At 46.7% G+C, this 14751-nt stretch overlaps 1 protein-coding gene across 1 annotated transcript in view; it reads right to left on the bottom strand.

The window, feature by feature from the left end:
* Positions 1–388: 388 nt before the first annotated feature.
* CTNNBL1 (catenin beta like 1) overlaps positions 389–14751 on the bottom strand; it is a 55670-nt gene continuing 41307 nt past the window's right edge. Inside the window, exons 12-16 of the mRNA XM_055722056.1 lie at positions 14167–14264; positions 12987–13067; positions 6804–6941; positions 6115–6187; positions 389–646 (exon numbers count right to left, since the gene is read on the bottom strand). Of these exons, the coding sequence (XP_055578031.1) occupies positions 558–646; positions 6115–6187; positions 6804–6941; positions 12987–13067; positions 14167–14264 (479 nt within the window). The 3' untranslated portion in view covers positions 389–557. The remainder of the gene's footprint in view (positions 647–6114; positions 6188–6803; positions 6942–12986; positions 13068–14166; positions 14265–14751) is intronic.

The raw sequence follows: 14751 nt of genomic DNA on the forward strand, positions 1-14751 counted from the left end.
GCCAAAACAGTACCGACTTAGCCCCGGGGAGATTTAACAGGAATGGCTAATGTGGTTGATTCCTGGTTTCCCTCTGCCACTGAGGAACAGCTGAACTGGGCACATACCAATGTCTCAGCCTCCCCATTTCACATCTGTACAGGGTGTTGCACATTTTCATTAACGTATCAGGCTGGAATCACCTGCAAACAATCTCCTGAGCTATCTGAGCTTCCTCTACCCTCCCTCTGATACATATACTGTTGTACTGTTTCACACTGATCACAGCAGTTTGACTTATGGGGGTGGGGCGGGAAATAAATAAAAGGAAGAATCTTGAGCTGTCCTAATGCAAGGCATGCGGGTGCAATCCCACTCACAGCAGACTACTTCAATAAGAAACAAGGAATTAAAAAAAAGCAAACTATCTTTAATATCTTGAAAATCCCATTAGGAAGCAGTTTCATAGAAACATTGCTTTAATCGTGCAATGAAGGCTGGAGGAGGGTAGCAGAACGAGAGAGAACCAGAAGCCGCATCCTCATGGGCAGACACGGAATTTGTCCCACCCTGAGTCCTCAGAAATTCTCCAGCAGATCCAGGATCCGCTTCTGCTCGCTCTCCCGAAACTCCTGGTTCTTCCCATCCCCGATGTTCTCCGCATACTCTGCGGGGGAGAAAGCAGACAGACAAGAGGCTTTGAGTGAGACACTAATGAACAATGGGTAACTTCTCTTGCAGATAACACAGCAGAATCTAAATCTGCGTCCACTGCGAACAACTGAACAGGAATTTATGCAAGGAGCATTTATGTTTTTTCTCCCCATCCCCAGGGTTAAAGCTCTGCATAACAAACATCTACTGACCCCTCATTAAAAGCTTCTGTAGCAAACAGAGACGGTAGGAGGAACATCCTGCTCTCATCACTAAGCAGCACTACGAGCCCGAGCAGACACTAGCACCACGAGGCAGCAGCACCCGTTCCGCGTTCTGCAGCACCTCACCATTCAGAAAGGTGACAGTCTAGGTGCTCCTCCTAACTCCTCAGCTATCCCAGTGGAGCAGCCCACTGGCAGCTGTTCAAACTGGACAGTCCTATCAATGGCCTCTTTCAGCCCACAAAATGCAAACAGTCCTGGACACCGCTGGCTTTCCAGGCCCCTTCTAACCCCAAGTACCACACAGGAAGGTCAGGCAGGGGCTGTTACACAACCATTAAACATTCCTAACCCCGATGACATGAACCTGTCTGTTATCCAAGCATCCTGAATGAGGATTTTTGTCAAGTAGAGACCAATTCCCCAATCTACAAGTGCTTTTAACCCATACCGAAGATAACACCACTTCAGATTTAACTACAAAACAAACTCTTTGTCTTCAGGCAGAGGATACCAGACCCTGATCAAAGTCTTGCACATCCATACACAGGACCAATTCCACGGAAACAAAGCGTCCTCTGCAGCTCTCCTTCCTGACATTCATTTAAAGCTGGCAGCTCTCATGCCTGTACCAGCTCCCTCCTTCCTGCCACCAGCACCTGCATATTCAAAGATGGTTCAAAAAGAAAAAATAAAAAAAGCAGGTTTTGAGCTGCAAAAGCAAGGAGCTGAACAAATCTTAGTAAATCAGGAGCAGACTGCCTGGTTAGACAGTGTTTTCCAGCCTCCGCCTTCTCACATTCTTTCCTCTCTTCCTAAACAAACAGAACAGCTTGTATTCAGCATCTGAATGGTAAGTTGCTGTAGAAAGTTTGCTTTAATATTTATATGTTCAGCACTGCTACATGCTTCTGAGCTCCATCAAAGCCTTTATTATATGAGCACTGAAAAGAGTGAGGACAAGGAGAAGTTAGCTGATGTGGGAGTCTTCCCTCCTGTGTGTGCTCTCTCTCTCCATGTACAAGAAGCGGAGTTCTTTGCCAGGGCCTCTGGGAGAAATCCTTTTAATATTTATAAACTGCTACAGTACCTGTAACCAGAGCAGGTGGGTAATGCTGAGGTTTGCTGCAAGTGAACCTAACCTCCTCGCTGCCCTGGAGAAGGGGGACCAGCACAGGGCACTCTTCCTCCCATGGAGGGGAAACTCTCCATTGCACTTAAAGACAGCATAAAGCGAATAGGTGCATTGTGGCCACCTGCATATTAGCTAATTGCATAAGGACAAGGCCCCAGCAACCCAGCTTCAGCTCTGCTGCGGTTTCCACACCCCAGCAAAGGGCTGCACCGCAGCATCTGGGGATCCAAACCTGCCACCCGCTTCTGGCAGGAGATAAACCCCACTGTGGCAGTCTCCCGGGGTTACCTTCCAGGGAAAAAGTGCCAGCTAAGGCCAGCGTTTAGCTCAGGTTCTCCTGTCCCCTTCAGGCAGCACCAGCGCTCTGTCAGCAGCTGTGTTCCCATGGGGAGCTGGCGGGGAGGCAGGCTCTGTCCCCAGCCGTGCTTTGTCAGAGTAAGTGCCTCTGAAACAGATGCAGCAACTGCAATTGCCTGTGTTTATTGCAGCCCAAGGGCAACGTTTCCCTGTCTGCTGCTACCTCTCGACAGCTCAGGATACCCGCGTGAGGGATGGATGTGGTCCCTGAGCCTGGCGCGGCGCTGGGGCAGCCCTGGCTGCAGGCAGAGCCCTGTGCCCCAGGCACCCACCGGCTCCTGGCCCAGCGCCCGTTTTAGCTTTAAGGACTGCCAGAGTACTTGAACACACAATACAACTCAAGCAGGGAAACTGCCAGTGCCGCTAATGACACTGCCCTATCATCCCCGTGGGATCACTCAGACAAAAGTAAGCCACAAATTCCTCTAAGATTGCCCAAAAGCTCAGCATTTTCCCCTCTAAATATTTAAGGTTTGTAAGACTAAAATCCCAGTGACTCCCAAGGCAAGACTGTTTGCTGGGTTACCAACAGTTGCTAATGCTGACTTGAAGAGACCAGATAAACCCCCCAAGAATGAGGCTTAAAAAAAAATAATCTTCCACTGAGGTTTTATGTATTTACTTTTTTTTATTTAAAATTCCACCACTTCAGTGAGACAGCAAAAAAAAAAATCAAATGTAAGCTCCCCCTGCCAACAGTTAAACAGAGCTTACACATTGCTGTAGCTACACAAAGGGAAAGGACCTAAGATTGGTTTCTGCTTCATTAGACAAAATACAATGGTTACAGAACAGTAAAAATCAATAGGGAAATATTGAAGCTTGTAATGGATATTGGAAGCTATAAAACCTGCACATACTGAGGGACCACAGGCCAAATTTAGCACAGTCCTCATAACATACCTACCTTTTCTTTTTGATTACCCATGCTAACAGGTTTAGTTTATAACATTCAGTAGGCATTCCACCCCCCCGGGCTCCCTGATGGGCCCACTACCTTCACTGAAACCAGATGTTTAACAAGGCATCACACTGCAGCGCTTCTGGCGAGGGACCTCTGCATCTCCGATTCTGCAGGGCTCCTCTGACAGCAGCTCCCAAAGGCAGCAGGTGCCAAGGCTGGTCTCTGCCGATCCATAAGGAACAGTGCACCTTCCCATTCCTGGGCTGAGTATCGCTACTTAGAGAGGTCCATGCCTCGCTCCATTGCCAACAAGAGAGATGAAGACCATGCGCTGCCCCAAGATGCAGACACCACTTTGCTGTCATGAAGACCAGTCTCCATCCCCAAAGCATCCCCCCAGCCAAGGCACACACACTGGTCAGTCATTTTCTTCCAAAGGATAAACTAACTGTCCCGTTACAAGTGATGCTTCATCTTCAAGAAAAAGGAACTGTGGGAGGACTGGTCAGTCTGCAGAAATGCATTTAATGAGCCTTCACTTATTCCCTGCCCACTCCTCCCCCTTGAAAGCCCTACCAAAAGAAAACAGTCTTGCTTCCTTGCTTGCATCATAAGTAATTCTGAGCAACCCCAAGGGATCCATCAGCTGTCAGGTTGCCAGAGAAACATGGAGAATATGTAGGCCATAAAAATCAAACTAAAAACCAAGCACCTAATTAGTATGCAAAAATAGAAAATAAAAACTGAACAAGAGCAAAACACTTAACAAAAAGTAAAAATAAATCAGCCCTCATCTGTCCTACAGCAAGTTGGAAAGGGGCCTGGAAATGTTCCAGCCAAGGCTCAGGGCTCCTGATCTCTCAGTCATTTGGGATAGGGTCGTACAGTTCTGACACCAATTAAATTCTGGAAATCCCCCGCTGGCCCCCAGCCCCCCGGGAGGCACACTGCCAGGGTCCACCACCAAACCCACCACTCCAGCAGCCAGGCAGCATTCAACAAACTGACAACTCTGGAGAGGCAGGTAACTCGTCCGTGTTGTCACTTACATTGAAAGTTGGTGAATCTACACTGACAACATATTTGGACACAGGTGTGTAACTACTGGAAAAAATGTCACCAGCACAGACTGCAGGTGACTCAGTGCTGCTCCTACCTGGCAGGAATCTTCTGGGCCCCACTGCAGTATTTCACAAGGGCCTGCCAACAAATTTATTTCTAAGGTCATTGACAGTTGCAATGGCAAAAGTCTCTAAAATTGGCAAGCATAAGAGTTGGGGAGAGCTGGAGACAGAGCCCCAAATACTGTGTCTGTCAGCTGTATTATTAACAAGCCACGTGTGGCCTCTTCAGGCAGAGAAAACGTTACTGCTGAGAGTACTGAACCTACTGTACAATCCACAGCTTGCAAGACATGATAAAACCACTGAAGAAGTTTCACAATGCAAGTCACTGTCTGTGAAAGAAAGAATCAGATGAAATTTTAATGCAGCTGCCCACCAATTCATCTTGGTATGTAAATCAACAAACCAAAGACATGAACGTGAGGTGTGTAAATACAGCGAGGTGTGCAGACGAATCCCTTGGGCACCCTTGGCCTGGGTCAAGCATGAGAATCTGAACGTGGGTGAGAGCCAGGCTCTAAATCTGGAAATGGACAGTTGGGAGGCAGGCACTGTCAAGTATCATAATTAACATCAGCAAAGATATCCTATCCAGTCCCCCCTGTTCATCAGCAGGCATTAACTGGCACTTGCTGGCAAAGGACAAGGGCCAAAGAGATTGCCTATACCTGCAGGTAATCTCACACAGTCGCAAAATCACTCTTAATTTCATCATACCAGCCATCCTTCTGATCCCCCTTCTTTCCTGCATACAGGAAGGAAGAAAACCAACAGGATCTGCAAGAAAAAAGCTGCCTGTACTGGCCAGTGATGAGGGGGCTGAGGGGGCAGAAACAGTCAGGAGAACATCGTTGTTACTGCCAAAGAAAGCAGAGACACGGAAACAACACAACCCATAGCCCAGCACCCCAGAGTTGCTGCCAGCCTTCCTTTCTCTCCAGAAAAGAGACTTCTTACCCCTCACCAAAAACAGCATAGCCCCTCAGGAGCAGAGACATCCTGCACAACCCTCTGCTAAATAAGGAGGCATCTGTGGTGGGCAGCAGATTACCAGCTGCTCCAGCTAAGCTTTGCAGCTCAGAGGGGGCCGTGGGGAGAGTCTGAGCCCTGTCTTCCTCCCCAGTTCAATTGGCTGCTTCTGCTGAAGGACAGCAGGCTACAGCTGAGAGCCACAGCTCAAATAAGCATTGCTCTAATTCAACATAAGCATTAAAAATAACAAGCAGTACTTTAAAACTGGGATTGCAAATAACAACAGCTACGTTTTAAAGCTACAGAGGATACTTTAATGCTATAATCCATATTAATCTGACGCTAAGAACAAGACAAATACACCATGGATACTAATATGGTGCAGATGGTAAAGTGCAGGGCCATGTTAATGAAAGATGAGACTCCACTATTCTTCCCTCTAGCATGCATATACACTTCTCTTAAATATTTACTCTAGTGTTAATGTTAGCAGCGAGTTCCAGCCAGTCTGCAGCTGATGGCAGCATGAAAACGGATGTGCTGTTCCATGACAGCAGCCAACACCAAGTGTCCTAACTCCGAGGTAAAGCACACCTCTCATCAGGGTGATTCTAGCCTTGCCCAGATCTCAGAACACTACTCAACTGCTGCCTGAAGGTGCTCATGAAGTCAAGGAGAATTACATGTGAAGGCTCGTTCTGCAAAGCGATGACCAAGCCATCCCTGGTAGAGATGAGACACATGCACAGGAATATCTCAACTCACCCTTTAGGATGTGTCGAACGATTTTAATGGAGCTGCCTCTCATGTTCAGAATCTGATGGACTCTCTGACGAATCTGATGTAGGATAGGAAAGAGAAGAAAGTAGTCTTCAATACAACACAAAACCATGCATAACCCCACTTTTTCCCATTTTGAGGGAAGAGCAGAAACCCTGAACACCACAAAACCCACCTCAGGCTTGCTAGCCCACAGTCTCAGAGCACCTACTCAGAAACGTTCAGGAAGGCATGTGGCACGGGTACAAGTAACCACATACAATATTCACAAACCCCACTGTATTCACACCAGCAGAGATGCAGCATTTTTCACAAATCAAGAAAAGTCACTTGTTGTAGCCTGTGCCTTTGTGAGACCTTCTGAGAGAACCTCTCCTTCCACTACTCTCTCAGCATGGCATAAGCAGGGCCTTTCATTTCAAACTGTGACCTCGCTCATGGCAGACTGTATGAATTCAGTGACAACGATCAGCTTCTCTACCCACTAATGCCCTCCTAACTGCTATAACTTAATGAAGCTATATGGGCACAAGTGCAATAAGCAGGAGGTTTCCTCCCAACAAAGGGATTAAAGGTAAGATTACTCAGTAAGGCAGTATTTGCAAGGATTTAGTGTCCTGTTTGTATCATGGATGTAAACACAGATGATCTGCCAACCTTGTATATAGCTTTACCTGGGGAACATTGGCATTACAGATCTCTGCCATGATGTAACAAATGAGCTGTAGAACAAAGAGACCGGCATCCAGGCGACGGAGATAGAATTCGTCTTCCATGTCATCATCTATTATCTCTCCCCGACGCACCATGTCCTGTAAAGCAACACAAAGAAAAGGTGCGATGACTGCCTCTCAAAGTAGTTCTCATTAGCGTTGGCAAAATATTGGTGATATTTGCAGTTTTTTAAGAAACACTTTGTTCCCCAAAACGTTCCATATATTTCTCACCAAATAAGTACTTTTAATAATTCATTTAAATTTACAAAACATTTCATTTCGTTTTGAACAAGGTTTTGCCTTTCCTGGTTGTGAAGTGTGGTCATCTGCAAATTAAAATTTTGATTTAAACATACAACTTACATTTCTAAATTGAGCGATTAAAGACTGTGAATATGAAACAAACCTGTGTATCTATTATTTATAAGTTCTTTGTCAAAATGTAACGAAAAACCTGCGCTTTTACTGGCCATTTGAGGGTGCTGTTAAGCAGTGCAGAACATTACTCCAGCAGCTGTAAAGACCTATCAGGTTTCCAACTTCATTAGTGACCGATGAATGAGAAACCAGGTCCAACAATCTCCTGCACAAGTACAGTGTTTCCATGTCCAGCCTTGTTCTTCCAGCTTCATTTGTCAGTGATACTGAGGGGGCAAAACCCCAGCCGGGGTCTGTTAGCAGAAGACCACTGGCTCCCATGGGAATGCCGACAGTTCATTTTTCCTCTGCACAGAACGGTGTTTCACTAGCGAGACCTGCCCAAAGGCAGAACACAAGAGGCCATTCCACTCGTCTTGTTCAGACAGAGCATCTTCTTCAAAGCACTTGCAAAGGCAGCCTGCAATAAGCTCAGAGAGCGGCCCCCTGAGAAAGGCTGGCCATGTCTGCCACTGGACCTGCTGCCCATTTTCACGGAGACCGACAGGCCGAAATAACTGATCGCATGTGCGACCCTTTGCATTTTGGGGTTTGGTTTTTGGTTTTGTTCTTAAATAAAGGAAGCAGCTTGTCAGACCTCGCTGGCTCACTGCAGCTTGTGTGATTTATTATGCAGCCGTCTGGCAGGTGGGCACATACCAGCGCAGCAATATTTTCTCATTAGAGCCATCACCAGTGAGAGCACTGTACCTGGAACGCTCAACAAGAAGCGCTTCCTCAGGGTGCGCAGGCGCCAGGCAAACACAAGCAAGGTCACCAGCACCAAAGCTGATACAGGCTACCAAATTTCCCTGATTTATCAAGCCAAGTCCTTGCATCTAATTGTAAGTAGGGTCCTTTAGGCACATGAAGGAAAATTAACCCCATGCACTTCTCACTGGAGAGAGCATGACGGATGTTCGCCATATAGAAATCTGAACAAGTGACTTCGAAGTACAGCTGTTTACCACCACCTCCTGAAAGTGAGAGAGGAAAGCACAGGTAATGAAATACTTCTCCTTTCCTCTTAGAAATCTAGTTTGCCAGTGAAAGACCAAGTTCAGATTAAAAACCAATGCCGAGTTACCAATGCCATAAGGTCAATTGTTTTGGCTATGCTCCAGGATGCTTTAGCATCAGCTCCTGTAGACTCCAGCATTTGCACAACTGTAATTTACTTCAGGTTCTCAAAATGATGGGCACAGGCATGACTGGGCAAAGCTTGCATGCAAGCTCTTGCCAGTAAAAGAAAAATCCAACTGTGCACAAGGAGTGACTTTCCTCACCCTATACCCTTGCCAAATTGCAGGAATCTCATCAAATCTGGTCTCTAAAGCTAAGCAATGCTGAGTCTGGCTAGCAAGAGATTGGAATACTGACTGAAATCTCAAAAAAAAAAAACGATTCAAAAAAGACGGCAAGCACTCATTCCTGAGCTACCGCTTACCCTCCTCACGGTACACAAGCTTATTGGCTACTCTTCTCAACAGTGCTAAATTCCTGAACAGAAAGATATCCACGGGCCAGGATTTTGAATCTCCAGAGCGGGAAACAAAGACCATGTCTGTTCTGTATTCTGATCCAAGCGTGGCGATCACAGGAGCTGAATCCAGACAACTGCTGTCTTGATTACACAGAGAAGGCAACAGTTACAACAGGCCCTCTCGACAGAGAAGCAAGATTATTTTGTGCCAGTAAATTAAGCAGGTATTAATTAGAAGACAAGTACAGTTTTAAGGTACTTTTTCACAGTCTTTCTTTTGAAAATCACAACTACCCTTTAAATGCTAATCTGCCTCCCAGTACAGTACCGAATAGCCACCTTTCCACTTTGTCTCTCTTTCAAAGCTGTCAAGTGACTAACCTCCAAATGAGCACTCAGATGCCATTTCTAATCTGCCAGCAATACGTACTGAGATGCCCCTCGCTGATGGGAGAAGACAGCAATAAGATGGGCTTCTGTGAAGCTAAAATGAGCTTCTCTCACACTAATGAGCCAGGACTGACAGGCCTCAAGGTGTCAAGACTCAAAACCTAGACACAATGGATCTGCCAATGAGATACAGAAGATCACATCTGCTCCACGTAGTCACTGGAGTAGGGCCCAAAAGATTCTCCACATCCTTCTCCTCCCTTACCTATCGTTCACCTTCCCCAGCACATGCAACAAGGCTGGGCAGAGCCGAAGGGATCCTGGTTTTACTTCCTTACTGGGTGGGACAGTGAGGCCAGTCCAGGTGGTCAGAGGAGGTGGCTCTGAACGGCCATGCACGAAAACAACTCTCACAACTTGTCTTTTACAGCAAGTACAGACTCTTGCCCCTCCCTGGCAATGGGGTAAGTGATGCAAGCCACGCTCAGGAGGTGCTTTCAGACCACTGGCTAATAGCAAAGCTCAGAGTCATCACTGAGCCCTTGGTCTAAACGGATATGCAGGAGACAAGAGACTGACGCTTGCAACTGGAGAGGGGCAAGCAGAAGTCATGGGTGAAATCACACCATTGTAACCAGGACTGTCCAGGACCATCTGCTTTCAGCTCACAGCTCTGATGATAATTTCCCCAGAAGCCTCTTTCATGTGCAGAGGCTGCAGAAGTCATGGTCTCTTCGGCAGACCGACCACCACATTCCTTGAAACACAGAATGGTTAGGAGTGAGCCCTAGCCAGGCACAGACTCTGCTGCCAGCACGCATCCAGGTCATACCAAGGTGACCAAGAAGCTCTCAGAACCACACAAGAAACCATCAGAGCCCTCTGCTGTGGGAAGGACTTTGTTCATTTCTGCCTTATAAGCAGAAACACGCTTGAATTTCTGTAAATTGAGCCACCAGTCTGCAAGGGCTGAAAAGCTCACTGCGATTGCTGCAAAGCAAACCACTGCTTCTGAGTCAGGAGAAACACAGCAGCAGCTCCTGCAAAAGCAGGAGCTCAACTTCAGCAGCATGAAGCAGAAGCCATGTTAGGACAGTCATCTAGAAAGACCCACTAGTCTCAGCAAGAAAGTTCAAATCTTACCTCAGCTTGCTGGCCGTTTGCTGGCAAAGCTCACCACACCGGCAGCGCGAATACAGCCACACTCGCAACGCGCACGCCCTCCCACGAACACGGCTGCACGCTTGCACTTGCCCTAACACCGCCCCTGCCAGGACACTACGTCCTGCCCTCAGTGCCACGCCAGGCAATTCAGTCCTTCTAAACCAAGCTGGAAGGATGGGGTAATACAAATTCCTATTTCAGTTAGCCCAATCTGTGGGCCTTGCTCTCATGCTAGGAGTTCCACCTCTTCCTTTCAAAGGATGGAATGACTTAACTGTAGCACAATTAGCATGTAATTTGTAAGTCATTATAGTGCAAAGTGTCTGGTGAGAATATTTTATCGAATAAACCTGCTGAGCATAATTTTCTGTGGAACTATAAAAATATTAAACCATCTCCTGTCTTTTCCTACCATCTTTAGAGATCACTAAGGCTATTGTTGCCACCTGTAATTGTACCTCATTTCAGAGGTAGTTAAAAGCCACAGGATTTTGCACAATTTCCTACAGAACGAATTAAAGAATTTGAGCAGGGGGCAAGATATTTCTAAGTTTCATTAACTAAAAAACTCTAAGAAAAGTGCTAAGACAGGCATCAGGTGTTGGAGACAAATGCTCCCATGGACTTTGCTGCTGGTTTTCAGATGGCAATTAGGGTAATCACTACCAAAACCAGGACAAGATAAAACGTCAGGTATGATACACTCAGTCATTCCTTGCCTAATCAGGTTTTCACTTCTTGTAATTCAAGACTTACACCAGCATACTCTGTCCATCAGACTTGGATCTCGCTCTCACCAGTATAGGCTCAGCCTGTAAAACATCATCAGGTATCACTTTTCTTTGCGGCAGGGAGAAAGGCAGGGACCTATATACCATATTTTTGGGGTACTATGTCCTCTACTGCAAGAGGAATGTCAAAAGCCCCCAAGCGACAGAGCACAGTTTCTGAAGTGTTCATGCCATCCACTTCAATGATTCATGTGCCACAACTACAAACATTAAAGTGCTCCATAAATCCTGTCACAGCCAGAGAATGCTGTGATTTGACAGACAGAATTTGCCTACTTCTGCGTGGGGAAAATGCTCCAGACGCTTCAGATCTCAGGAGACCGTGTCCCACTGACCATTTGAGGATACTACAAAACAAAGCAAACTATAATTCCAAGAACGTTCCAAGCTAGGAATGACCCTCAACATCATATTTCATACACGTTGTGCCCAACACATTGCACTTATGAGATGTTTCTGCCAAATCCTGTTATTAGTTCTAATAGAAGTGAAGAACTGAGATCCATTTAATTCCAGTCGCTTCAGCCTATAGACCCTGCACCAGGGCAAAAGCACAGTGGCCTTCTGGATATAGGAGGAAAACCTGAGGTTCTTTGGTTTCTCCTCTCTTGTGCATCAGTAGACACGAATGGGTTAATACTATTAATTAAAGAGCTTCTACACAAGCTTCTTCACACTCAAATTCCCTTCACCCCTGCACTGTGCTGGCTGTTTGCTACAGGTGTTAACATTTGCAGATTGCTTCAGGATCTTTTTGGATAAAGGGCACATACACTTGCTCTGTGTGTTGCGTTGAAGGTCTCTGGATAGCAGCTGCCAATACACCGCAAGACTTCAGCCAGAAAAATCCATTCTGTTTTTTGAGTCCTAAATCCCACACACCAACACTGAAATGTAAAGAATAAATTTCTTGCTCTGTTCTGAGAAGGATGAACGGAGTGTGGAGGGATAGCAGGAAAGGGTAAATGCTGTTTTTCTTCAGGCCACCGTTCATTTGTGAAGCTGCAGCTGCCCATATGGAGCCTGAACGCTGGCAGCAAAAGCCACTCCATTCATCACTCACCCCCGTGCCTTTTTGAGCAGCAGCAGCGCTCCAATGCCCTCGGAATGTTTGCCAGTGCCCAGAGAAGCGGCCTTGGCAGTGGGCAGACAGCTGTTTGTCGGAGCCTGGCGGGGGGCTGCAGCCCGTGGCACGCTGAGCTCACCCGTGTGCAGGGACAGCGGCTGCAGTGATTACTCTCCGTCAGTGCTAATCAATCTCACACCCTCTTCAGTGCTGATACAGATAATCTTGTGGGAAGCTGGCCAAGCTCGCTAACAGCTCTGCAAGCTGCTTCCTGACTCCAACAGCTCGTTCTCTTTCAGAAAGTCTGTTCCAGCTTCAGTTCCAAGAAAGTACTGTGCGGTACCAAGGCTCATGTCATTCAAACGATTCACTGCTGGTGTGCAGAGAGTACACACGCCTTTGGCTGCAGCCTCATCTAACTAATCAAAATAGACGCTTTCTTGCAGCTGATCAGAACTCTAAAGACCAGGGTAGGAGGCCTCGCACATTATCATGTAATTGTCTCTCTGCATTTCACTTACTCTCCATCTGCCAAACCAAGCAAGATTGCAGCCAAGCAAAAGTGAAGACAAATTGAAGCACGGACTTGGGGCCTCCTCATAAAATTCACGCTAAGAAAAGGCCAGAACACTTGCTGCACGGAAGTTCTCGGCCCATTTTATCTAAGGTTAACTGGAAGCTGGAGAACAGGGCAACAAGAATTAAGAGGTAACAGCACAAGTACGAGGGCACAACTCAGAAGAGTGACCTGGCTGAGCCAGAAGTTCTGTACAGATGACACGTGCAGAGGTATTATAGACATGAGCTGGCAAAACGTAAGCAATACATACATGTTTCTCTCCATCAATCTTCTTATCAGCTGCCTGCATTGCATCCAGGTACTTAAAATACAGTTCCATCAGCCTATCAACCTGCAAGTGAAGAAGAGAGAGACCTAAGCAAGAAAAAAGAACAATGAAATCATCTTTAATCCTTCATGCTATTTTGTTTTCCTCCCAGCTGCAGTCTTCCCAGAGAAACAGGCAATTCTGTCACTCACAGGAAGGAATACATTACAGAGGGATGGTACAAGTGTTGGTTGGATGAGCACGCTGAGTCTGCAGGCATTTGAATGTAATCCCGTATGACAATATGGTCTCGTCAGCTCCAGCTAAAAGGCAGCAAAGAGACACGTGTCCCTTGCTCGCTCACTTGCTCTCCTGCGTTGTGGTTCTCCAGTTCCCCTGGTTTCTTCAGCAGACCTTTCTGCCTACGCTGTATGCAGCCAAGCTTATGTTAAATGTAAAGCTTATCAGACATGTTACAGCTCTCCTGCCTTCCTCTGAACTGCGTTAGGCAACTGAGAGTCTATCTAGTAATGGGAAATTTTCCACAATTGGTAGAACAGTATGAAAAACACCTTTAAGACACACTAATGAGGAATACTAAGAAACTAGCATTTCCCCAATGGTAAAATTTACAAATTCCTTGGGATTCCTGGTTTGCAAAATCTGCTGTTTCTGTTTTACAGCTGTTTGATCTATCCACCACCATGTAAATATTTTGGAAATCATTTCCCAAAGTAAACACCACCAAAGTGGCACGTTTTAGGAGAGCAATGGGGAATGTTAGATGTGTACTATAGCAATTTCTAAATTCTCTGCAAAAAGAGTTTCACTAGAAAAAACAGCACCTTTCCACACTGGTCTCAGAAAGCCAGCACGACGTCATACCACACTATGGTCAGGCTTCAACAAAGACATACAACCCAGACTGAGAACCGCTACTACCATGTGCAGGAGCACCAGAAAGCAAGAGCACATGTGATGTGGCAGGCCAAGCACTACAGGCATTTCCAGTTTGTAGATAACACAAATGAGAGAACAATGGCCTGTGAGAGCACAAGCCTCTGTAGGCAGGTGCAGAGGCAGCTTTGCAGTAACCTAGCGAGCACACACAGGCATCTGGCTGTTATCAAGTACCGTCCCAGCCTGGCAGCCCAGAGGCTGCAGACACAGACTCAGCACTCACCTTCTCACTGTCATTTTCTGTGAATTTATTCAGTAACCGTGTCCTCTGCTGCCCTCTCAGGTTTCGCAGAAGGGAGGCCAGGATGGAACAGACATGTTCTACAGATACAAAATGAGAATTGCATGCTGAGATCAGGAACAGGAGCTTATTTTCTCTATAACATGGCATTAAATTTACTACTAGCACTCCAGCATGTAGCTGTTGATAAGCGGAACCCTGGTTCTTTCTCATCAGTGGTGGGAGAAGGCAGAGCGGCAGCAGGCGCAGCAAGCCATGTTTGCAGGGAGCACAGACAGCTTCTCGCCCATTGCAGCCCAGCTTGCTAGGTCTCCTCAGGCTCTGCAGCACTGCTCCTGCTACGCTGATCCTGCTTTTCCTTGGTGACCTGAAAAAAGCACCTTACATAAAGCACAAGTTCTGCTCCAGCGTACCTCCCCAGGCTGGCACGCCTGCCTAGCCGCACACACACTCCTTCTGACACCCTTCATCACAGCTCAAGGCACAGCACGCTGCCTCCTCCCTTGGGGTGACAAGGAAACCTGGCCAAAGCCAGCACTGTCGCTCAAATGACCTTCAAGGTTACCA

This window comes from Falco cherrug, chromosome 10, assembly GCF_023634085.1.
Source record: "Falco cherrug isolate bFalChe1 chromosome 10, bFalChe1.pri, whole genome shotgun sequence".
NCBI classification, from domain to species: domain Eukaryota; kingdom Metazoa; phylum Chordata; class Aves; order Falconiformes; family Falconidae; genus Falco; species Falco cherrug.